A 23,954-nucleotide genomic window follows, 5' to 3' on the forward strand; every position below is an offset into this window, starting at 1 on the left:
TTTGATACTTTGATTTTAAAATTCTAGTGAGGTCATTTTGGAGACAAGTGTGTTGGGTAGACTTGGTTTTGTTCATTGTAAGTGGAAGCTATTGTTTCTAAGTCAAATAAATTCTAAAATCTATTTAAGAGCAACAATTGCCAGTATTTTTTATTACAGTGTGCAGCACAATCTCCTCGGGATGTTCTACCAGTCTGTTGTTGCCAGTGGCCTCTTCTATGCTGGGGAGGAAGCACTAAGAAGAGGGATGCTGGGCGACTGGACAGGCTGGTAAGAAGAGCTGACTCTGTCGGGGGAGCTGAACTGGAGTGCATCACTTCAATATCAGATAAAAGGACCCTGAACAAACTGATCAACATTTTGGACAATGACTGTCATCGACTCAACAGCGCTATCACAAAGCAGAGAGTCTGTCCATGCCTGATATAGAGCTCCTGGCCATGTCACTCTGTCCTTTTTATCTACCAAGAGAGTTTCCCCAACTATTTTTTATTCTTGTTTATATTCACCCCAAAGCCAATGCGAACACAACCTCTGATGCCATCATGAACACTGTGAATAGACTGGAGCTGATTTCACCTGACTCACCCAAATTTATTTTGGGAGATTTTAACCACTGCCCTATAGACAAATCATTGAAACAATTCCAGCAATACATCAGTTCTTGATAAGTGCTATGGTTCTATATCAGGGGCTTATAAATCTCTACCCCTCCCTCCTCTGGGAACTGCTGATCATAACTCTATCCTCCTTGCACCTGAATACCAGTCGTCAAGAGAAGAGAGAAAGTGGTTAAATCTATAAAACAGTGGACTGAGCAAAGTATTGATGAACTAAGAGCATGTTTTGAGTGTACATCTTGGGACATATTTTTACAACCTGATCTCACCCTAAATGAGCAGGCTGACAGTGTTTCATCATATATATATTTTTGTGTAGATAATATCATCCCCAACGAAAGAAATCACCATCTTTCCCAATAATAAACCCTGGGTCACTAAAGAACTTAAAGCTATCCTGAACAAAAAGAAACGACTGTTCTACACTGGAACTATGTTGGAGAAAAAAAAAGTCAACAGAGAGGTGAAGCAGGCCATCAAAAAAGCTAAAGCAGCGTATAAAAGCAAGATCGAAGAGAAATTCACTAAAGGTAATCTCCACGAGGCCTGGCAGGGTATTAAGACAATGGCAGCAGTCAACACTGTGCCTGACTTCAGACCTGTGTGTGTGGCTGGCAACAGTGATGAATCCCTCCCCAATGAGCTTAACTCTTTTTACACCAGGTTTGAGAAAGATCACCAGTCTCAGTTGGCGGATATCAGTAGCTTGACCCCGAGTGACCCCATCACCATCACTGTTGAGTCTGTGGTGGAATGTCTGAAGAGGACACAGATCAAGAAAGCTCCTGGTCCAGATCACATCTGCGGTTACACACTGAAATACTGTGCTGAGCAACTTGGAGGAGTTTTCCAGCAGATATTCCAGAGGTATCCATCTACTGCCAATGTCCCACAGTCATGGAAACACTCCACAATCATTCCCATTCCCAAGAAGAGCAGCCTTAAAGTCCTGAATGACCTAAGACCCATAGCCCTCACTTCCCTTGTTATGAAGGCCTTTAAGAGGATTGTGAAAGCTCACATTATCAGCGCCACAGCTTCAACGATGGATCCTCTTCAGTTTGCATATCGTGCCAAAAGAGGGGTGGATGATGCCAAAATCTACATGAATGCCATCCATGAACATACAAGCCCAAATTATTTTGCCCGGCTCCTATTTGCAGATTTCTCATCTGCCTTTAACACCATTCAACCTCACATGCTGGCTAAAAAACTTATGGACTATTTCAACCTGGATCATCAGCTAATTCTGTGGATTACAGACTTTCTGACCCAAAGAACACAGACGGTGCTGGTCAACAAGAGGTTCTCTGACATCAGATACACGTCCACTGGCTCACCCCAGGGTTGTGTCCTCTCACCACTACTTTTCATCTTGTACACAGATGACTGTAGAAGCCGCCATGCTGATCGTCACCTAGTAAAGTTTGCTGACGATACTGTTCTCCTTTCCCTGCTACATGGTTCTGTCCAAGATCACGGGCCTGTCCTCAGTGAGTTTGTGGAATGGTGTGATAGCTCATTTTTGGAGCTAAATGTTACAAAGACCAATTGACTTCACTAAGCGTGGAGGAAGCAGGACTGCAACTACAATTCATGGGGAACCAGTGGAAGTTGTACATGAATATAAATACCTGGGCACTGTAATTGATGACAAACTGCGTTTTGACTCTAATACAGAGGTGATTATGAAAAAATGTCAACAGAGGCAGTATTTCTTGAGGAAGCTTTACTCCTTTGGAGTGAACAGGAAGATTCTCAGCATTTTTTACACTTCCTTTATTGAAAGTATACTGACCTTTTCATCCATGTGCTGGTTTCACTTCCTCTCAGTCAAAAACAATAAACACCTCCAGAGCATTGTGAACACATGTTCTAAAATCATTGGCCACCCTCTTCAGTCTCTGACATCATTGCACGAGAAGGCAACATTAAGGAAAGCCAACTGCATCCTAGAAGACTCTACCAGCTCCTCAACTTTACCGATTAAAATCTAGTGGCCGTGCTGTCAACTAAAGCAGACATCCATAGACCGGACATAAGGCCATTCAATTTGTACTGTATGTAGATCGTTTCGATTGTAGATGCAATCTTTACAGTTAATAGCAACCTCCTCTCATTCTTATTTCTGATTTAAAATGCACAACAGTGCATTATATTAGGCTACAATTTAAATGGACATTTTGAACACTATTCCTCTCGTTTTCTACCTTTCTAACTCCCAAGTAAAGGCGCATTATTCAAGCCTCTTGTTCTGATATAACGACTACTGTATACAATATAATATACAACAATACAATATAACGACTTGAGTTATTTGCTATTTACATCGGAATTGACGTCCACAGTGTTATGGACCCATTTGCAACGTAGCCTACAACATTTTAATTTCCCCAAACTCTCGGACGCGCATTAAAACTTCTTTTCAGTAGTCATTTCCAACTTTTCACGCTGATGGTGCTCAAAATGCAGCACAACTGTGTTCAAAGCATGGTTGGGGAAGGCGTAGAAAAGTTGGAGAACCTGTGGCCTAAAACAATATTGGTGGTTGCAGGGTAGATTTGAAGTAAAATGGGTCGCGATGGTCTGTCATTTTTAAAAAGTGGGTCCCCAGAAAAAAAGTTTGGGAAACACTGGTTTACACTGTTTTCTGGCTATTAGCCCATATGCACAACCCTTCCCTTCTTCCCCCAGCCTGGACTGAGGCCTACCAGGGATGGATTACTGCACGGGCCTACCAGGCCCAGGGGCCCAAGGGGTCAGGGGGCCCTGAAGCCCAAGCCTTTGCATGGAATCATTGCCTCAATATCAACAAATCAGGATGTAGGCTATGAATCTGATTGAATTTAGTATTGGCCATCCCCAAAATGCACCAGAATACAGGAAATCACATCAAACAAATTAAAAATTGTCTGGGGGAGGACCCCCCCCCCCCCCCTCCCACATATACGACAATAAGTGGGGGGCCCTTAATACATCTGGGCCCAGGGGCCCGAAATTTCATAATCCGCCCATGAGGCCTACTTAATACTTAATACTTGATCAATGGCTGTAACCCTATTACTTCAAACCTATCCTTGCACTGCTATAGTTTTTATACTATGTCTACATTATTCTCTTATATTGTCCATATTTAATGCTGGTCTCTATCCTTGCACTGTTGGAGTTATTTGCAGTACGACAATGACACACAATCTCATAGAGCACCTTACCATGCATACTGAATATTAGATTTGTTATTTTATCATGCTGTTTATGTTGTAAGTGTATGTTGTGTGTGATGTCTTTAAGCTAATGGGACCTTGAATTTCTCCTTGAGGATTAATAAAGTATCTATCTATCTATCTATCTATCTATCTATCTATCTATCTGATGCATGCATGGACATGCACACACACACAGGCACACACGCACAGACTCACACACACACACACACACACAGGCATACACACAACCACACGCACGCATACACACACATAAACACAAACATGTACACGAACGCATGTACGTACATACCCACACGCAAACACACACCCCATTACCCCCACACACCCACTCACAAGCGAACACACACACACATGGAGGCAAGCAGACACACACACACACTCACAAGAAAAACACTCACACAGAGAAGCACACATATACAAAAGCAAATGCACACACTCATTTACATATACAAAAGTTGCAAGAGTAGGGGATGGAGTAGGAGATGTAGACAAATTGACAAGTGTGATTAATTTTTGCAGAGAGAATGTGCAGGACCGAGCAGTGGTAATATTGTGTACCGCTTTGCGGTACATCTAGTTTAACAACATTCTGTAAATGTTTAGGAACTGAGAAGACCAGTGGCTAGTTTTGAGAATAAAATGTGGTCCCATTCCTGCCCAATATGAAGATTTCAGCTGCTCAACAGTCTGGGGACTTCTTAATCGTATTTTTTATTCCATGATGCACCCACAGGTCTGAACTGCAGACAGGCCATTTTAGCACCAGGTCTTTTCCTCTATGGAGGAATGCAGTTTAAATATGTGCATTTTGCCATTGTTTTGCTGAAATATTAGAGGTCTTACCTGAAAAGACATTGTCTGTTGCTCAAATCCACATGCATAGGCACTAATGCACCTCCACAATGCTGGGTTTTGAACTGAGCGAATAACAAGTTGGATACGTTGGATAATTGAATAGTCCCTCTCTTTAGCGAAGAGGATTCCATAATTTCCAAAAAGAATTTCAAATTTTGATTGGTCTAACCACAGGACCTTTTTCCACTTAACATTAATCAATTTTAAATGAGCTCACACCCAAGACGGGGTACGATGGTAGCATTTCTGTATCATGTCTACATAACATTTCTGCTTTGCCTGGTGGAGTTTACACTGTAGTGAATGGAGCATTAAACTGTGCTGATAGACAATAGTTATCAGAAGTTTTCAGGAGGCCATACAATGATTTTCTTTACAGAAAAAGGTCTGGTTTTAATACGTTGCCAACTGAGGTCCAAAAGTTTTTTAGCCCTGTCCCTTGTTTTACTAACTAGTGAGTAAGTACATCCTCAACAGCATCTGCCCTAGTTGCGTAAATGCATCATTAGGTTATTTGTTACATTTCAGTTAGCGCAGATACTTTATTATGAGGACTCCTAGGAAGACTTTGGATAGACCTGTAGGTTGAATGAACACTAGGCCAATGCTTTAACCGTTGTGGGCATGCGCGCGACAGTGAAGTAAACATTTTTTTTCCACCACTAGCACTACCGGGGCGAAGTCGTACACAAACATTGTATCATTGATAACTTAATTCAGTTTCAGTCTCGAACCGTGGAGCTGATCGAGAGATTCGCCTGTCGTTTGTAAAATAACTGTAGTGTAAGGTAATTTTGCCTCACCACAGTAGTGCTACCCGCTAGTAATCAAGGATCTTTGCTAGTAGCAAACATTATCTGTCACAACTTACTCTGGTTAGGCTAGCTACTACTTTAGCGCTAGAAGCTAGCTGTTTAGCTGGCTAACTTCACGTTACCATGTCAGGACAGTGAAGTTATCTGTGGAAAGTAAAATGTTGCAAAGTCAAAGGAATCGCCGGCGAAAAGACTGGATGATGAAAGACAACAGCTCTAATTTTTAACACGGGTGAGTTTTGCTATTCGTTTTAGATGTCCTTTCACGCAAGAGCAATAGCAAACACAATTCAACTGCATCATTTAGGAAAACTCGTGCTTACGTTAATGTTAGCCAACGTTAAACCCAAGACTAGCACTAGCGTTGGTAACGTTACAGCCATCTGGCTAGCTATCATACGATGGATGGCGAAGGATAACCTTACGTTTAGTTTAAAATAACTGAAGTTATTAAACTTAAGGCAGTTCAAATCTACGCCCAGCTCTAATCAAGTTGATCATAATGTTAACTGACGTTAGTATCGATACAACTCGTTGAGTTATGTTACGTTGACTTTATCCTTTAGTATCTAGTTTTTCTGGTTAACGTTAACCTTAAGAGTGAATTTTGTAGAGAAAATGTATAACGTTATGCTTGCATATCTGATTTTAGCAGGTGTTAGCCTCGGCCAAGATATTTGTCACATTGCACTTTAGCATTAACTAACGTTAACTGTTAATGATGAAGATGTTGGTAGCTTGCTAAGTAACGTTAACGTTACTGACACCACTATTAACAAACACAAAACCAATTCAGACAGAGCCAGGTGGATAAGAAGCTAGCCAACTCTGATCTCACCTATTGCAATTCCCCTTGTGGGGAAGCCATCAGCAATATCATTAACGTTAACAGTTAACGTTGTTTGAAATAAGTCGTTCAGCTATCTATCTTAGCTACCGCTAGCTCAGCCGGACAGGTTTGGAATCATTATCCTGCTTAATTCTGACTGATTTTAATGGACAATTACAATTCACTGGGTATTAAATATCTTTATTGCATTTGTTTACAGCTGGTTAGTATGCTGGACGTGGGGAAGTGGCCGGTGTTTGCACTCTTGCCTCCCGAAGAACTACGGCTCATTCGCCAGGCGTGTGTCTTTGGTAGTGCGGCTAACGAGGCCCTTTATGTCACTGTCAACGATGAGGTAAGCTGCCAGCAGACAACCGCGACTGAAGTCAGTGTAGTCTAGTAAACATGGATAGAAAACGAAGTCGCCCGAGATGTGATATTAACGTATGCGCAGGAGTCAAGACACTGCCTGCTAGTGTTAATGTCCAGCCTCAGCGGCTCTGTCAGGCAGCAAGTGACAGATAGTTCCAGATATACGCTAAGCAGATAGAGTGAAGCTATATTTAGGTTTATAATGCTACTGCAAGCCTTGTTTTGATCCACTGGAGAGCTTTAGTTAATGTCTACGCCACAGCCTTTACCCTCTTTGCCTTGTTGTTTGTGCTGGGGCATAACAGTTTTCAATAGTTGACTAATAACTAGTCTTAAAGCCCTTAGTTATTGTACATTGCAAAATACAAATACCACATTCAACATCTTGCTCCCTCTCCCTTTCTGCTCAAACCACTGACGCAGCATTTGCCGTAGTGCACACATTCTGAGGAAATGTGGCTCTGTCCCTTTTCATCAGCAGTTTTAATTATGACTGAATGCCAAATCCTTGCTCATTTTTTCCTACTAGTCCAACCCCCCCCCCCCCCCCCCCCTGTTGAAATGGGATGCCCTTTTTCTTGTACAGGTGTTTGCCCTCGGCACCAACTGCAGTGGCTGCCTGGGTCTTGGGGACGTGCAAAGCACCATTGAGGCCCGGAGGATAGATGTCTTGTGCGGGAAGAAAATTGTGTCTCTCAGTTATGGCACAGGCCCACACGTGGTAATTGCTACAGCAGGTGAGTGATGATGTTGACTTACCCAAATGTTGCATAAGACTTGATTGTCCCCAACACCAGGGTCAGTGGCCCACTGTGAGGTATCTTCATCTTCCATGGTTGATGGTGGTTTGGTCTGCTACACACACAGTATGCAACACCGTATGAGCAGCGGTTCCCAAACTCCCCCCCCCCCCCCCCCCCCGAGTAGCACCACCTACCAGCAGACCCGAATACCACCACCACCACCAGACTCAGCTTGTGTACCACCACCATCTGACACATAAAAACGTAACGCATTTTATTGATGCATTCCAGGCATCATATTTAATTAGCCGTCCTACATGATAACAAATAACAAAATCACAATGTGCAACTAGTCTATGAGCTCACACTAACAGTGTGGAGAACAACATTATGAAACACAAAGAACAAAGAGAACATATTCATCTCACGTACCCCCTAGTGGAAGCTCGCGTACCACCGGTGGTACACGTACCACAGTTTTGGAATCCCTGCTGTAGAGCAAGGGTCGCCAACCCGTCGATCGTGATCAACCTGTAGATCTTTGGGACTTTCCCAGTAGATCCCGAGAATAACAGGAAAAATAAAAACAGTCACTAAATTCCTGCATGTTCACCAACATTTACAGGGCCTAAATTTCAGTGCGGGATTGCGGGTATAGTGCAGGATTTATTCAAGTCCCACAACTCTAACCATCATTATGCGAGAAATTCCCGCACACATTTTACAGCCCTTTCTGGTAACGCTAATCTAATAATGGAGCAGCATGAATGCGGGACTGGATGGACCAACTTCTGACTTGAATCGAACGGAACCCCATGCAGAGACACATGCGCGCACAGATCTACTTTGCAGGTGCTCTCTTTCTCTCCCCCTCTCTCTCTCTCTCTGTGTCTCGCAGCGGGACTTGTCACAAATTATGTCAGGTGTTTCTACATCAACTGCTAACTGACAAGAAAGGAAAACGAAAGTTTAGCGATCAGGAACTGTCAGGAATTAGTTCTCCATTTGAAGGGCGTAATCGATTGCGGACGTACACAGACAGCTACAGACACGGAGCGCATTGTGGACCTCGGTTACTTTCACTTTCTAGAGTGCACATTTATTACGTGAAATATGCTTCATACCAAAACAGCGATCAAATATCATAAAATGTATCATGACATTTGTTGTCATAAACACTTACTCCAATTAGAAATTCAAAACCAAAATAGTACAGAGACTGACCGGTCTGGTGGTAGGTGTTATGAGAGTAGCCTAGAGACTATTAAATACAGGATATGTTACGGGAAAATATTAAAACGGGAAGACAGAGGGGAAAAGGTTCAAATATGCGAGAAACCTGGAAGAAACGGAAGGGTTGAACGCTATGGTTTCCATCTCCATCCTCCTGTCACACAGGTAGCCTAATGTGGCAAGTTCATGCGATTGAAGTCATTTAACCAATGATGTGTTTGAAAAATAATTATTAATTAAATGTTCATTGAGCCTTCTCATGATATTTAAATTTTTTATTTTACATTTATTTTAACTGACCCGCCTGCAAAATATTTTTTTCTGACTTGTGACCACAGGTGTCCGAGAGCACCCACTCAATTTGGATCAGCCCACGCACCACTGTTGCTCATACAATTAACGCCAAACAGTTTGTGAATAGTCAGCGTTCTGCTCAAAGCAAAAGGTTGTATACAATTCTCATGTGCTCGTTAAGACTGGTATATGACTTTAACAGAAGACGCATCATGGGACATGCTCTGGGGATTGTCCTAGGTCTTTAGTGGAAATGGGCCATATCAGGCTGGTCAAGGGTTCTGAGAATTGATAGTATATTTTTACTACCATATTTCTCTTAAGACTCAATCAGGACGATGCAAGATCAGGATCCAGGCTTTATTCTTTTCAATGAGGGGCCAGTGGCCCTCAAGGGAGAGAAGTACGTGTTTGTTTCACCCCATCATGGATTACACCAGATTCTCAGTATTCTCTGACTTCTCTGAAACAGTGTACTAACTTTATGTTACAAACAAAAGAAGGAGTGACCACTAGGTCCAACCCAGTTTGAATATGCAATAGAAATGGAGGATGAGGATTAGGCCTTCATCAGGTCTGGTCAGCTTCTATTGTCTTTTAATTAAAACTACCCCCTTTCCTGGGAAGTTCCTCAGAGGCCTGGACACAAGCTGTTCTACAAACATTAACATTTCACACTTGGTGATAGGCAAAATTCTATAGACAGGCAAAAGAAAGGCTTTCATTGAATTCAAGGATAAACAAAGCATGCTTGCATACAGACCAAAGACACACACAGGGTACACATGGGTACAAAAATCACAGTACGCAGTATGTACATTTACAGAAATGAGGCTGATTCACAACACTTTCAGAATCCAAAGCACTGTTGACCTTCTGTATAGTTTTGTCAGAAAAAACATTGGGCACTGTATCATTTCTTGACATTTCAGGGTAAGATCAATCAACAGCGCACTGGATTCCTAGCATGCTTGACTATTTTTAACTCATACCTCCTGCCAACGGCCAAATTCACATCCCTGCTTTTTTGTTGATTTGGAACCTAAGCTTTTCAATGATATTAGCGGCTAAGTGGTGTGATAAACGGTTTGTGAGAAAATTAACGTTGAACTTACGTGAAATTTAATCATATTTACATTCTGCACTGGCTATACATACACATTACTCACGGTGAAATATCTCACAAACTACTCAACACATGGCAAACTGTACATCAAAATAATCAGCAGACTTTACAGAATATGAGGATATAAAGTATCTGTAACTTGTGAATGTGTCTCTTAAATCAGCAAACCAGACACTTCTAGCTAAGATGCATTGAAATCATTCAACAAGGGTATTTTGTCAGGTAATTATGACATTTAACCAAAATTTGAGATGTGAAACACTATTTGACTGAAATGGTAATCATAAATAATTTGTGTTCGTTTTATGTTTACTAGTTTTGTGTTCCCAGTCAAAAATGACCACTGGATTATAACTTGTTATAAATCCATAGTAACACACACATCATCTAATGTGATAGACCTTTGTATCAACTTTTGTTCTATTGAATATAACCAGTTGTACTTTTTTTTGTGCTATTTATGGCCTGCAGGCCTCACTGACCTGAGCTCATGCAAGTCAGAAAGGGAAAGATTCTATTGGGGAAAGGTTCCAGTGTTATTCCTCCTGTTATCTTAGCACCTATAATGGAATTGGGAAATATTTAACCATATCATCTGATATGTGTGTGTGTGTTTTAATGTACAGAAGCACATATACAGACCATCTGATCAATATGTATGTGCCTGGACTCAATTTTAAACACTGACCATTTTCTCACCCATTCATTTTTAATGACGGTCATTTTTGACCGGAAATACACATGGGTGTTCTAAAGTTAAATAAAACACTCAATTTTTTTTAAGAGAAAAGAATTGTCAATCGGTCACATTTGACCACAAATACAACAGGAGGGTTAAAAAAAGATTGAAATGTATTGAATAAAACTTGACTAAGACTAGACTTAAATGACAACTTTTAATCGACTAAAACTTGACTAATAAAGATGATATGTGAATGACTAAATATGACAAATGAATAAGCACATTTGACACAAGGCTAAGACTAAATAAATAAAAATAGGTGACAAAATTAACACTAGGTGGTAGGGGGTATAAATTCTGTATTGAGACACCTATGAAGTACATTTGGTAAAAAAAATATAAATGCGCTTTTGAATGGTAACAACAAGGTAAACGATGGTTGAACTAGGAAGCCGGCTTTGCAACAATGGAATCAACAATAACCAAGCTAACACCCCACTGTTATCACTGTCAGTAACCAAAGAAATTACAACAAACTGGACACGTTTCCTTGTGTGTTATAAATGCATGACTGTTGACTATATTCATGAGTGGCAACCAGGGATAAGTTGAATGACTGCCTTCAAGGTGTCCCAATATACGGAATGGTGGAGTTTTTGGCCTTTTTATTGTCCATTAATTCCATATATAAGGACACCTTAGTGGCCATTATCCCCCAATTGATGGCATCCTAGTGTGGGATATTCTGGTCTTTTTAATATATGCCTGTCGATTTCTGATATGGGATTATAAATCGAACTAAATCATCCAGGGTTCCCACTGGTCATCGAATTTCTGGAATATCATGCATTTTGAAAAGTTTATTCCAGGCATGGAAAGTCAAGGAATTTCATAATTTTGGGGGCAAAGTTATGGAATTTTGGAAAGTATATTCCAGACATGGAAAGTCAGGGAATTTTATTATTTTTGTGGCAAAGTCCTGGAATATCAGGGAAGTTTGTTGTAGCAGTTTAAAATTTACTTGCAAATATTTCCAGTCAGAACTGGTGTAGGCTATATCTGGTTATTAGATTTACTGCTTGCTTGAGTAGCCCACCTTGGTTTAATCAATGCCCATTTATTCATCTCCCACTCTAAAAAAGTACCATAAATTGTATCATTCATTATATTGTCATGTAAATTCAGTTTTTTTTTGTCAGGGATAAGTCATGGAATTTTGCATTTGACTTAGAGTGGAAACCCTGTTAAGCTTGCTTCAAAATGTGGATATTTATTTTGTTTTTCACAACCATTGACTCCTCTTTCTCCTTCAGATGGTGAGGTGTACGCCTGGGGTCACAACGGCTACAGCCAGCTGGGCAACGGCACAACCAACCACGGCCTGACTCCGGCTCTTGTCTCTACCAACCTACTCAACAAGACAGTGACCGAGGTGGCCTGTGGCTCCCACCACACCATCGCACTCACCACAGATGGAGAGGTACAAGCTCTTTAGCACCCAGCAGGAAAGGTCTGTTCTCATAGTGAAGGATTTCCTTCATTAAATAAGTACAACATGTGAATGTATCACTTCCAGAAAGTACAGGAATGCCACTTGCGCCAAATTTATAGGAGTCATTGCAGATGAAAAGACGTCTTAAAATTGCGAACAATGCGTACAAGGCCTTCGCGAACGACAGAGATACAGATATCGCCGAAAAAAGAGTGCATCATTGACCGCAGTTACATGCAGGGAGTAACCCGTTTTTCAACAGCAATATTCGTTTTGCTCTCGCGAGTTGTGTAAACTCATTCTGATGGCATCAATCAATTCAATCCGGTATTTGGCGCAAACCGAATATCGCTGCAACATTTAAAGCCCGAATATTCCCTGCATGTATAACTGTGGTCATTGTGTACAGTGAATTGAATGGACACATTTAGATCGAGCATGGCAAGTCATTGCAATAGCCTATAATAATAGGCCTACCATTTCGTTACTGCATTAACCATAGTGATGTTCTTATTGAAAATGTAAAAATACTAAAATTAAAAAGTAAATTGCATTGTGGGACTGTCAAATGATTATTATGACCGCCACGCAGCGAAGCGGCGGTCATATAGGTTTAGTCAGATTTTTTTTTTTTTTTTTTTTTTCCGCATGTCCAAATTTCCGTCAAGGATTCCCGGGATACTGAAAGACCGGGGTAGACGAAACTTGGTGGGCATGTAACCCCATATGGATAGCATGGAACCATCGTTTTTCGTTTTGATCTGTAGCCCCCCCGCTGAATTGGACCCCCCGAAAGGAGGGTAGGGCAGACACAGTTTTCTGTGAATATCTCGAAAACCGTAAGGTTTAGGAGGACCTTTTTTTTTTGTATGTTGATCTCAAGGGGCCATGTCAACCCATTCCATAACCATTTCATGTATAGCGCCACCTAGTTAAACACAAAAAAGTAAAAACGAGGTGTTGTAATCGCAGGTATCTGTGACCTAACATAGTCAAAACTGCACAAAATTGGAAGTGTAGGATCATTATGACACCCTCTGAATGCACTCCAAGTTTCGTGGAATTCTGTTCATGGGGGGCCACACAATAAATTAATTTATGTTACTATACACCAACTGGCCGGTAGGTGGCCGGAGACAGTTTTCTGTAAATATCTCGAGAACCGTAGGGCCTAGGAGGTCCACCTTTTTTTTGTATGTTGGTCTTAAGGGGGCATGTCAACCCATCCCATTACCCCTTATTTCATGTATAGCGCCACCTAGTTAAAAATTAAAAAGCAAAAAATTAGGTGTTTTCATCACAATATCTCTGGCTGACATGGTCAAAACTGCACGAAATTGAAAGTGTAGGATCATTATGACACCCTCCGAATGCATGCCAAGTTTTGTGAACTTTCGTTCATGGGGGGCCTTACAATAAAATAATTTATGTGTACATTTAGTGACCGTACACCAACAAGGATTCCCGGGACACTGAAAGACCGGGGTACACGAAACTTGGTGGGCATGTAACCCCACATGGATAGCATGGAACCATCGTTTTTCGTTTTGATCTGTAGCCCCCCCGAAAGGAGGGTAGGGCAGACACAGTTTTCTGTGAATATCTTGAGAACCGTAGGGCCTAGGATGACCAATTTTTTCCGTATGTTTGCCTCCAGGGGTCATGTTAACCCATTTCATGTGCACACATGTGCATAAACAGATACACACGCACACACATACATTCACAGTAATCATACGTATGACACATACTCACACAGTAGACATATGTACGCATGCATGCACATGCACAAACACACATACGCAGGCAAACACACAAGCACGCACACCCACACACATAAACATAAATGTGTACACGCACACATGCACACAATTCAAGAATTTCTCAGAATTATGAACAGGCAAGATGGGGGTGGGGTTGTATAAAATGAATTTTACATGTGAAATCTATGAACTAATAATGTTTTGGTACTTGTTGTCTAGCAGACACCAGTGAGAATTGAGTGTGGATAATGCAATTTAGTGAGACAGTTAGAATCATATAGGCCTTTCAGCGTGATTTATTTTTGTGGAAAAAATGTGCTGGACTGGGCGGCGGTCATATTTTGTACCGCTCTGCGGTACATCTAGTTGCAATCATCATTGTAAAATCACATACAAATCCCCCAGACTACTTGGAACATCTCTTTGTTTTGTGCTCAAATATATTTATATGGAAGACGCTAGCATGGCGAGCTGGTTTAGCCAAGGCCTAAAGATCATGAAGGATAGTATGTAAGACATTGAGCCATGAGATGTGCAGTTTGAAGCCCTTAAGATACTCAGTTAATTTACTCAGTTATTTTTATTTAGTTCATCTTGAGATGTTTTAAGTTTAAATTTCAGCTCAGTAAAGCACTTAAAGCACCAACACTTCATTAAGTTACTTTTCTTGTAGAATTGTAAATCATAAGTCATAGGACAACCTATATAGGACAGTAATTAAGGAAAAAAGGTGAACCTGCTGCGGTGTTAAATGTGATGTGGTTGAAAATTTGGGTGCACCTAACTTTTGTGCTGGTGCACCTAAGAAAAAAAAGTTAGGCGCACCAGTGCAACCAGTGCAAAAAGTTTGTCTGGAGCCCTGTGACCTATCGCAAGCCCCGCCCATCAAACGCGGATGAGCCAATGGCAGTCCAGCAGCTCCGCACATGTAGACAAAGTCCGACAGCTTCACCTTACGGCTCTATAGAAATGCATGGGAGTCGTGATTTTTTTCCGGTTTTATGGGATTGTATAGTGATGTATAGTGATGTAAATGGAAAAAGGGCGGCCAAACGACATGTGTGGGATTAACGCAACACCGATACACAGAATAATGGCTTTCAATCTTGATTATGCTTTTTTGTAATTATGTTAAATTAGATTAAATTCTCTCCTCCCAGCTCTCCCCTATTTTAAGCAAGGGGTTACTCCTTAGCAAACCACAATGAAACGGTGCTCCACTACATCTATTGATTAAGCCAAACAGTTTTTCTCAGTCGCTTTGGTGCTTTTCTCAGATCAGAATGAACATTTTCATAACTATTAGTTCAACCTCCACAACAAGTCATTTGTGCACATCATAGTAGCAATTTCTCCTTCCTGTGAACAAATTGCAAATGCTTTTGAACATGTATCAGTTGCTTTGTCATGTCAGTCAAAATAAACTATACTATGGCTGCTGAATAGTCGTTCCCAATTAAACGAATAGTCTTTATTTCATTGCTTGAGTCATTACATACAAAATTGGTGAACTAGTTATCAAATTCTGTCACAATGCTGTAGAATTGCTAAGAGCATATACAGTAAAACTGTGAAATGTACATATTCAGTGTCTTGTACTCACTTACTCCCCTAACTACAGCAATGTGTAACTTTACTGTAGTTTTCAAATGGCTGTACAAGTAGTGTATTAGTACTGTCTTGAGCATGTTCAGGTAGTGTCACCGAGTTCTGACCTCTTTTTTTGCATTGGAAAACACTGAGAGAATAAACTGTCATAATGAAAACATGACAAAGCCATTTGACTATCTTGTTCATAAACGATGGTGTGAAGACTTCTCATTTTGATGACACTGGCAGTTTCATTGACATAAATACTTGCTTTTGAGGAATGGACTATCCATTTTGACGTGCTTTTGCAGGTTATCCACTAGGTTTTGCAGTTTGCACTAATTGTTTTGAGAAATGCACTGCTGTGCAAATGTTAATAGTGATGTGAGAAAAGCAATAAAGCGACTGAGAAAAACTGTAACTCAATGTAAGTAAGATAAACAAGGTTGTTTATTGTTCTCAGCACTGCCAGCATTGTGTATGATATGATTGTCACTTAGAGGAGACTCGTAGACAACATAGTTAGCTAACCGCTGGTAACGTTCTAGCATTGCCTCGTCAGAAAAGCATGGTGCTGTGCACAGTAGTGTAACATTTATTCACCATAAATTAATAAAGTTGAAGTCGCTCTGCAATGTAGAGTATGTTTCAGTTTGTTTGCAGTACCATGTTCCCTTGCCCTTGTAATATGCATGCAAGATCTAGCACAGCTAGCTAGTAATATCAGTGAATTCCCCTCGCCCCCCGTCTAAGTTTGTCACCCAACAAACCAAGATATTAATTTTTATACATGCGTCTCCATGGCATACTGGAGTTGTTCAACGGATTCCAAATGAAATCAGGTCCGTGGCTCTGTAAAAGAGCCTCTTGAAGTTCTAGTCAACTCCGGTCTGAGCTGTCGGACTTAGCAACAGTAACTAAGGGGGGCGGGACTTAGCGAAAGGTCAATTATGCTGGAAAGATAAACATTCTGTTTACCCTGTGTGTCAGTGGTTTCGACATGGAGAATAGGCTGGTTTTCCATATACAATGTACACAAGGCCTTTACATTTAGACACCTGCTTATCCTTCCCCGGCTCATTATAAACCCATTGTCCGTGTCCAGGTGTACGCTTGGGGCTACAACAACTCTGGACAGGTGGGTTCCGGGTCCACGGCCAATCAGCCTACACCGAGACGGGTCAGCAGCTGCTTGCAGAACAAGGTTGTGGTGAACATCGCCTGCGGACAGCTCTGCTCCATGGCTGTGCTGGATAACGGGGAGGTAAGCCAGTGCCTCACAGATACATGGCCGTAACAGAGATTTGAACTCAGGGGGGTAAGAGCTCAACTCTGAGAGGTGTAAGAGAAGAAGAGTCTCCGGTACTGTGTAAAAGCTGATATAGGCTGAGAATTTGATGCCTTCAGCATTCTAAGCCTAAGTAGGAAGAATGTCTGAACTACACCCAGGGTTTCCTCTAGGCCCGCCGAGCATTTATTAGCTATCATAGATCCGCCCCCACCACACACTTTAATCCGGGCCTGCCGAGCATTTAATTAGGTTATCATAGGCCGCTCGCTATTTTTATCTAGCCATAGACGACGTTGTGAGTAACTTTAGGCTACTGCAAACTGCTTTACACTCTTCTTAGAGAGCGATTGCAGTGTCAATGTCAAAACAACTTGTTACATCAAGATACATAGTATATCCTTTGCAGCAGATCTAACTACGTTATGCTACTCAATTTAATTGGGAACGCATTTGAGCGTGCATGCAGGAGAGGGAGAGAGCGCGGCAGGTTCCAGCTGGCTTGTCATTGTTGATAATTGATATCTACTTTTTAAATAAGAAACTTTTAAGAGGAAATTTAAAAGGAAATCGCGATTGGCAACAGTAGTTCCCACTACTGACCACTTATAAACTGTGAGAGGGCACGAGCCATAGGCACAGCACTAGCCATAGGCTATTGAGTGGAGCTGGCAAAAGAGTCTTAAAGTGGCAGTGCACCATTTATAAATGAATTAAACAACATCAAATGAACATTTCTTAAGAAATTAATTTTCTACAACAAAATTACTTTGTCATTTAAATGATATAATATATATATATATATATATATATATATATATATATATATATATATATATATATATATATATATATACTTAAAAATATATATACACGCATTAAACACACATTATTTTCTGTTGTGTGTCCCGCCGGCCAATTTTCAAAACCCAATGTGGCCCTTAAGTCCAAAAGTTTGGACACCCCTGGACTAAACTGTCAATATCTAATCAGCATGCCAGCTATTTGAACACACACGGCATAACACCAGAGTTTAAAAGACATATTTCGAAAAAGCTAAAAAACTGCATGTTTTCCTTAAATGTCAATGAAGCCACCAACACGAACATGGACAAAGTCCTCAATGTCCTCGTTCGTTTTTTTGATGAGAGATGAGAATACAGTAAAAACGCCTGGCGAGCAGGAAAATGAATATAGCCAATGCCTCAGCACTTATGCTAGAATTAAAAGATGTCCTGCATTCCTATGGTTTGGGGCTGCCACAGGATGACCCACCACCCACGTACATAAAAAAAAAGTTTAGGCTCAGGATTTTTTTTTACTTTAATCCCTGTGCTAATCACACCATGTTTAACATGGTTAGAGAAGGACAGGATTTAGGAATAGGCTACTAAAGACAGGCCCATCTTCTGTCTGACTTTTGTCACGTTTCCCTATGCATTATTATGACCGCCGCGCAGCGAAGCGGCGGTCATATAGGTTTAGTCAGATTTTTATTTATTTTTTTCCTTTTTTTTATTTTTCGCATGCCCAAATTTCCGTCAATGATTCCCGGGACACTGAAAGACCGGGGTACACGAAACTTGGTGGGCATGTAACCCCACATGGATAGCATGGAACCATCGTTTTTCGTTTTGATCTGTAGCCCCCCTGCTGGACTGGACCCCCCGAAAGGAGGGTAGGGCAGACACAGTTTTCTGTGAATATCTCGAAAACCGTAGGGTTTAGGAGGACCATATTTTTTTGTATGTTGATCTCAAGGGGCCATGTCAACCCATTCCATAACCACTCATTTCATGTATAGCGCCACCTAGTTAAACACAAAAAAGTAAAAATGAGGTGTTGTAATTGAAGGTATCTGTGACCTAACATAGGCAAAACTGCACGAAATTGGAAGTGTAGGATCATTATGACACCCTCTGTATTTACGCCAAGTTTTGTGGAATTCCGTTCATGGGGGGCCACACAATAAATTAATTTGTTACTATACACCAACTGGCCTGTAGGTGGCCGGAGACAGTTTTCTGTGAATATCTCGAGAACCGTAGGGCCTAGGAGGTCCACCTTTTTTATGTATGTTGGTCTTAAGGGGGCATGTTAACCCATCCCATTACCACTTATTTCATGTATAGCGCCACCTAGTTAAAAATTAAAAAGCAAAAAATTAGGTGTTTTCATCACAATATCTCTGGCTGACAAGGTCAAAACTGCACGAAATTAAAAGTGTAGGATCATTATGACACCCTCCGAATGCATGCCAAGTTTTGTGTACTTTCGTTCATTGGGGGCCTTACAATAAAATAATTTATGTGTACATTTAGTGACGTACACCAACAAGGATTCCCGGGACACTGAAAGACCGGGGTACACAAAACTTGGTGGGCATGTACCCCCACATGGATAGCATGGAACCGTCATTTTTCGTTTTGATCTGTAGCCCCCCTGCTGGACTGGACCCCCCGAAAGGAGGGTAGGGCAGACACAGTTCTCTGTGAATATCTTGAGAACTGTAGGGCCTAGGATGACCAATTTTTTCCGTATGTTTGCCTCCAGGGGTCATGTTAACCCATTCCATGTGCACACATGTGCATAAACAGATACACACGCATACACATACATTTACAGTAATCATACGTATGACACATACTCACACAGTAGACATATGTACGCATGCATGCACATGCACAAACACACATACGCAGGCAAACACACAAGCACGCACATACACACACACACCCACACACCCACACACATAAACATAAACTTGTACACGCACACAATTCAAGAATTTTTCCCGTCATCTACTTCCTGAATTTTTGGTCATTGATACCCGGGACACCGAACCACCGGGGTATGTAGCCCCACTAGACTTTTACGCAAAAAATTCATTTCGTCCCCATCCCCCCGGTAAAAAATGAAAATGCAATATTATTCTGCTTTAATCGCCCCTAAGATGTTCAGAACTGCACCAAATTGTATGTGTATGATTGACCTGGCATTCTCTGGGGGTATGCCAAGTTTCGTAGAATTTCATCCATGGGGGGGTCTAAAAAATTAGGTTATGTGTACATTTAGTGACTGTACACTCATTGGCCTGTAAATGGCGGTGCGCACATATACACATGCACACACACAGGCACCCACATACTATCGGTATTAGAACGGCCGATACATAATTACAAATTCCGTAGGATTAAAAGAAAGCCAAAATAAATATTCATCATCATCATCATGGCTGCATTTTCAGTATTGGCGATAAGTAGTCGTTTGTCCACTAGATGGCGCATCGTTGCAGTGAGACGTAATTTTGTTGGAAGTTAAAAGTGGGTTGGAAAAACAATGGACGCTTCCTACAAGGACTGTAATTTACCGCAGCGAACATCTAATAAGGATAGGACAATGTTCACATGAAGTGTAATTCCCATTTCTTCTTGAAGCCGAAATAAATCTGAGGATGTTTATCGGACATGCTTGGTTTTTACTGCAGGTACGTTAATCTTGTAATATCAGTAAGGACCTAGGTAATGTTACTGTTAGCGTTGGTTGAGTGATGGAGGCCCATTTGATTGATTGCATTTGTAGAAAACTATAAATGCGGTTATACCAAGCAATTTGATAGCAGCACTGTTTGTATCTTTCGACTGTTATTTATTGCACGTGCTACAAAATCATTCTGTGCAATGGAAGATTTACCAACGTTACATCTGTCTGATACAGTTTTGCCTATACATGCGTGAGACTGAGACGCCTGTTTATTTTGTTTTAAGTGCGTGCAGGGTGTGAGAGGGGAATCGATGTGCTTTGATTCCAGCTTGGCAGTTGTAGTCTGTGAAATTAAAAAGCACGTGTGTGTGAAGTATCCAAACAATGACACCTTCATTTCATTATGGCTGCTTTAGCAACACACCTTAAGCTACTGTGTAGTGGGTCCCATTTAGAAGTGGCTACTTCATTCGCGCTTTCCTTGACTCATGGAGCTGCGTGAATGTTACAACATTCGCCACGATATGGCAGTTTAAGTCCGCTTGATACTGTAAGGCGTAAGCCATTGGTTTCCAAAGGAGATTTTATTTGTGTCGCCAGCATAGCCTATTGACAATTTATGTTGTAAATAGGCCTACCTTATAATCCTACCTGTAGCTTAGGGAAGCTAACAGCTTTCTATTAGGATCTAGTTTGTTAGTTACCGTTTTGTCATAACTCCCTGATGCATTTTTGCATTTAGAATAGCCAGAGCGTGTATATCTCAATCGGAAAATTAAACAATATCAGGTGCCTATGGACTAGGCTGGGTGAACCCAGCCTGATCTGCCCGCTATTTATTTTTTGATTTCTTAAAAGATTGAGCTTGGTCTGATGAAAGCCAGACTAGCCATGGACCTCAGTTACACAATGCAAGGGAACATGAATCAGCCTATATTTGCACAAACAATAACGGACAATAGCTCTTCAACTTTGGCCCGTTAAAATGTGTATGAACAGTTTAGCGACGCATTTCATCAAGGCCCATTTGGACATGTCAGTTATTTGCACCACTGGTTAGATGTAAAACAGCATTTCGTTTCAGACTACTGTTACTTAATTTGTGCATTGACAATAAAGTATTACATGAACTAAAGATGACTAAAATCTTATGTAGAAGAAGAAACATCCATCCATCCAAAAATGACCTTTGTTTTTGATAGCTGTTGAAAACGGCATGGAACTGACAGAGATGTTTTTGTTTATAAATACATAAAAAATAAATAAATAAATAACATTATGCTGATACCTTTTGCTTTTCCCAAATACAATGTAGCCTACAGGTGTAAGTGACCTTTCATCAATCCAGTTGCAATGGATGAACTGTGATGAACTGCCCTACTTGTGATTGTTTAGAGATTTTAAAGGTTTTATAACAATGCTACATCTTCTTTGGCTATTCTACAATCTATTCACCTTTTCAGCACCAGTAGGCTACTTTCTGTGCAGTCGCACACACACACTCAGTCATGCCAAACAAGCATACACAAAAGTTTCAAGAGTGGGGGATGAAGTAAAATATGGAGACAAATTGAAGTGTGATTTATTTTCGCGGAACGGATGTCCAGGACTGAGCGGCGGTCATATTTTGTACCGCTATGCGGTACATCTAGTTAAACTACATGTCACTGCTTGAGTAAATGAAAAACATTCATTCTGGTCTGACGAGGACAGCGGCGGGTGGGGGGGGGGGGGGGGTTTGTGAGAAATACTACAGACTCTGTACTACATTTAACAATTGTTTATAAAATTATTCATAACATAATTTAGCAAAATAACAGTTGCAATGTGCAATTTTAACAAACACCATACAACACTATACAAACATTTACAAATATTTGTGTTAAAAACATAACTGAAACAAGAACAGTGAATTAATGTGTGCAATTTTAACAAACACTATACAAACTATACAGTACAGGGGCCGTATTCACAAATCCTTTTATCTTACCACTAGGAGTACTCCTAAATTGCACTAAAAGATTTTAGCTAGGAGTTTTCTCTTAAAAGTTATTCACAAAGCCTTTCAGACCTACTCTTAGTAAGGAAAAATGACAACTCCTAAACTAAGAGTGAGTCTTTGTTGCTATGGATGACGTCATTACTCATGCACGAGCTTGACTGAAGTGACCACCTTGATTGGCTGATGATTGTAACGCGGGAATCCTTACGATGATGAGTGAAAGGTTACAGGTCTGGGAAATGCATGCGCTACACAAGTAGTGCGAAGGACGGAAGATGATGAATAAACTGAACTGAATAAAAAGGCCTAGGTGAATAAAGAGTAAGGCAAAACAAATAGCCTAGTAGCCTAATGAAACATACGGATTGATGCAGTATCTTTGCAACATTATTAAATGAATCACCATATGCCTATGCCTATGTTTGCAAAGAGGAGAACATTTTAATTTGATTCACAATGAGACATTACATTTAATTAACATGTTGACAATGAGCAGTTTTGGTTGTTGGTGGTGTTATTGCATCCCTTAGTTATGCCTACAATGCAAAATTGTTCCCTCGCGATTGGAAGCTCTTGTAGCCGCATAGGATTTCAAAACATTGCGACGCGAAATGCCACAAAAAGCGGTTTGTGAATAGGTCTTAGTGAGTTAGGAGTCCTTTCGACTTTTAAGCGGTCCCAGACTTAGGTGCTACTTTTAGGTCTAAAATGCTTCATGAATTACTTTTAGTGAAAAAAATTAGAGGTCCTAAAGTTAGGAGTGACATGCCCATTATTTTTAGGAGTTGCTCCTAAATTCGCTAGTTAGGAGCTACTTTTAGCCTTTCTTTGTGTTCTTTTCTTTGTGAATACGGCCCCTGAAGTGCAAAAGAAAGTGCAAACAACATTTTCAAAATGTGCAAAGGTGATCAGTCACTGCTTATGGCAGAGCTGACCTCTTGCATCGCTACAGGCTATCCTCCTTGGTTTTAAAAAGAACAATTCAAGGGCCCTTTGGTCCACTCTTTTACAAGTGCGGAACATTTATGCTTATTTTCATGCAGGCTGTGACCTTCAACCACCAGATGCCGCTGTTCGGACGTATCACACGATTCGGAGGCATATCACATATACCCATAAATCCTCAAATTATAGCCGGAATTTCTATTTAGCATATAGCCGGGCCTCAGATAATAGCCGGGAGTGTGGTCGATTCGGACAGGCTGGCCTCAAAATACAAGTCGGGGTAATAATTGCCGCAATTACTTGTGTTTCCATTGTACCGAGCATAAAATAGTATGGTACCTAAAGGGTGGAGCTAGACCAGGCTAGATCCACTGCAGTCCGTTGATGTTAGCTTTGTGTTCTGTTAGTAAAGTAATTGTCTCATTAGTATCTAAAAATGGTTGTTAAATAGTAACTTGGCAACACCTAGTTGTGAAATCAGTATCCAAAGCTCTCAGAAACCCATTGTTTACTAGCTGAGGCAACTATCGGTATTCGTTGATTAAGTAAGAATACCGTTGGCAGTCGAAACTCAAGCCAGGTCAGGGTTTACCAT

The 23,954-nt window shown here is 40.9% G+C and overlaps 1 protein-coding gene and 1 long non-coding RNA gene across 2 annotated transcripts in view; one reads left to right on the plus strand and one right to left on the minus strand.

The window, feature by feature from the left end:
• Positions 1–3,856: 3,856 nt before the first annotated feature.
• LOC121683297 lies at positions 3,857–22,069 on the minus strand. The gene is made up of 3 exons (XR_006022734.1): positions 22,059–22,069; positions 15,867–15,868; positions 3,857–3,989 (listed from the first exon to the last, which is right to left on the minus strand). It is a non-coding gene; the product is annotated as an uncharacterized LOC121683297 (long non-coding RNA).
• rcbtb2 (regulator of chromosome condensation (RCC1) and BTB (POZ) domain containing protein 2) overlaps positions 5,340–23,954 on the plus strand; it is a 34,291-nt gene continuing 15,676 nt past the window's right edge. Inside the window, exons 1-5 of the mRNA XM_042062864.1 lie at positions 5,340–5,749; positions 6,567–6,701; positions 7,305–7,455; positions 12,110–12,276; positions 16,747–16,905. Of these exons, the coding sequence (XP_041918798.1) occupies positions 6,576–6,701; positions 7,305–7,455; positions 12,110–12,276; positions 16,747–16,905 (603 nt within the window). The 5' untranslated portion in view covers positions 5,340–5,749; positions 6,567–6,575. The remainder of the gene's footprint in view (positions 5,750–6,566; positions 6,702–7,304; positions 7,456–12,109; positions 12,277–16,746; positions 16,906–23,954) is intronic.

This window comes from Alosa sapidissima, chromosome 15, assembly GCF_018492685.1.
Source record: "Alosa sapidissima isolate fAloSap1 chromosome 15, fAloSap1.pri, whole genome shotgun sequence".
Lineage (NCBI taxonomy): Eukaryota > Metazoa > Chordata > Actinopteri > Clupeiformes > Clupeidae > Alosa > Alosa sapidissima.